The following is a 1,194-nucleotide window of genomic DNA, read 5'->3' on the forward strand; positions in this document are numbered from 1 at the left end:
GATCCCATCCCATCCCTCCCCTCCCCAAATCTTGGAGGGGATGTGGGGGGTGAGACCATCCCAAGAGAAGCCAAACTCAGGCATGAGGGTCCCACATTGGGGGGGKCCCCAGGACGAGCCCCAAATTTGGACTCTCTTGGAGAAGGTCCCAGTGTGGGGTTGGGGTCTCGGATGGGACAGAGGCCACCCAAAAAGTGTCCCCAAAGTTGGGTCAGGAGCCTCCTGGAGCAGTTACCCCGAGGAGCCCCCCTGAAAACATCCCCTGTCTGATCCCAGGACCCCCATGGGTGCAGACCTCCCCCTCCCCACCTTGTGGGGCTCCTTTGGGGACCTCCCATGCCTGGGGACTCCCCCAAAGAGGGGCTTACCCCTTGTTTGGGACACCCAGGTGACCTCCCCATTGGGGACATCCCCATGGAGCATCACTGGGGACCCCTGGGTGTGGATTGGTGGGGATTTGGGGGGATTTGGGGGGATTTGGGGTTTTTGGGGTCCCCACACCCCCTCTGCTTCTCCAGGCGTTCTAAGACCAGGGCATTGTCCTGCACCATTTTGGGGGCTGGTTTTGGGTGGGATTTGGGTTTTTTTGGGTTCCCCACCTGCTGTCCCCACTGCTTCTCCAGGTCCTCCAGGTTTTTCTGGGCCAGGGCATCGTACTGAGCCCGCAGCTCGCCCAGGACCTTCCCCAAATCCTGCGACCGCGGCGCATCCACCTCCACCGTCAGCGCCGACTGCGCGACCTGCGCCCGCAGAGCCTGCACTTCCTGGGGGCAATGGGGAGGGTCAGTCTGGGGTCCCACAGCCCCCCTGAACCCCCCCGAGCCCCCCGGACCCACCTGGTCGTGCTCCTTGCGCAGCAGGATCAGCTCCTCGCGCAGGGCCTCGATGTCCCCCTCGAGCTGCAGCCGCGTCATGTTGGTGTCGTCCAGGACCTTGCGCAGCGCCGCGATGTCACCGTCCACCGACAGCCGGATGGCCAGCTCGGCCTCGAACCTGGGAACGCCACGGGAGCGGGGTTGGGGTGGGGAGAGGGGTGGGGTGGAGCCAGCCCTGGACCCTTCATCACTTTGTCTTGTCCTCGGCCCCGTTTCTGTCCCCAACATGTCCCTGTCCCCCGCCATCGTCAGCCCCGTTTCCATCCCCAGCCTAACACAGCCTTATCCTCATCCTTGCTCCATCCCCACCATCCTCAAT

At 63.8% G+C, this 1,194-nt stretch overlaps 1 protein-coding gene across 1 annotated transcript; it reads right to left on the reverse strand.

Moving 5' to 3' along the window:
* Nucleotides 1-385: 385 nt before the first annotated feature.
* Nucleotides 386-1,147, reverse strand: LOC130588621 (keratin, type I cytoskeletal 18-like). Its single transcript, XM_057389525.1, has 2 exons — nucleotides 837-1,147; nucleotides 386-764 (listed from the first exon to the last, which is right to left on the reverse strand). Exons 1-2 carry the CDS (start codon nucleotides 1,137-1,139, stop codon nucleotides 423-425), a joined length of 645 nt encoding a protein of 214 aa, XP_057245508.1. The 5' UTR covers nucleotides 1,140-1,147; the 3' UTR covers nucleotides 386-422.
* Between the last annotated feature and the right edge of the window lie 47 nt (nucleotides 1,148-1,194).

The sequence above is a fragment of the Malurus melanocephalus genome, unplaced genomic scaffold (genome assembly GCF_030028575.1).
Source record: "Malurus melanocephalus ecotype Western Australia unplaced genomic scaffold, MMel_1.1 scaffold_7935, whole genome shotgun sequence".
Taxonomy (NCBI): domain Eukaryota; kingdom Metazoa; phylum Chordata; class Aves; order Passeriformes; family Maluridae; genus Malurus; species Malurus melanocephalus.

Coding starts and splice junctions, on each gene's coding strand:
- LOC130588621 (XM_057389525.1), bottom strand. CDS start 1,139: ATGGAAACGGGGCTGACGATGGCGGGGGACAGGGACATGTTGGGGACA. Junction 765..836: donor TGCGCAAGGAGCACGACCAG/GTGGGTCCGGGG, acceptor CATTGCCCCCAG/GAAGTGCAGGCTCTGCGGGC.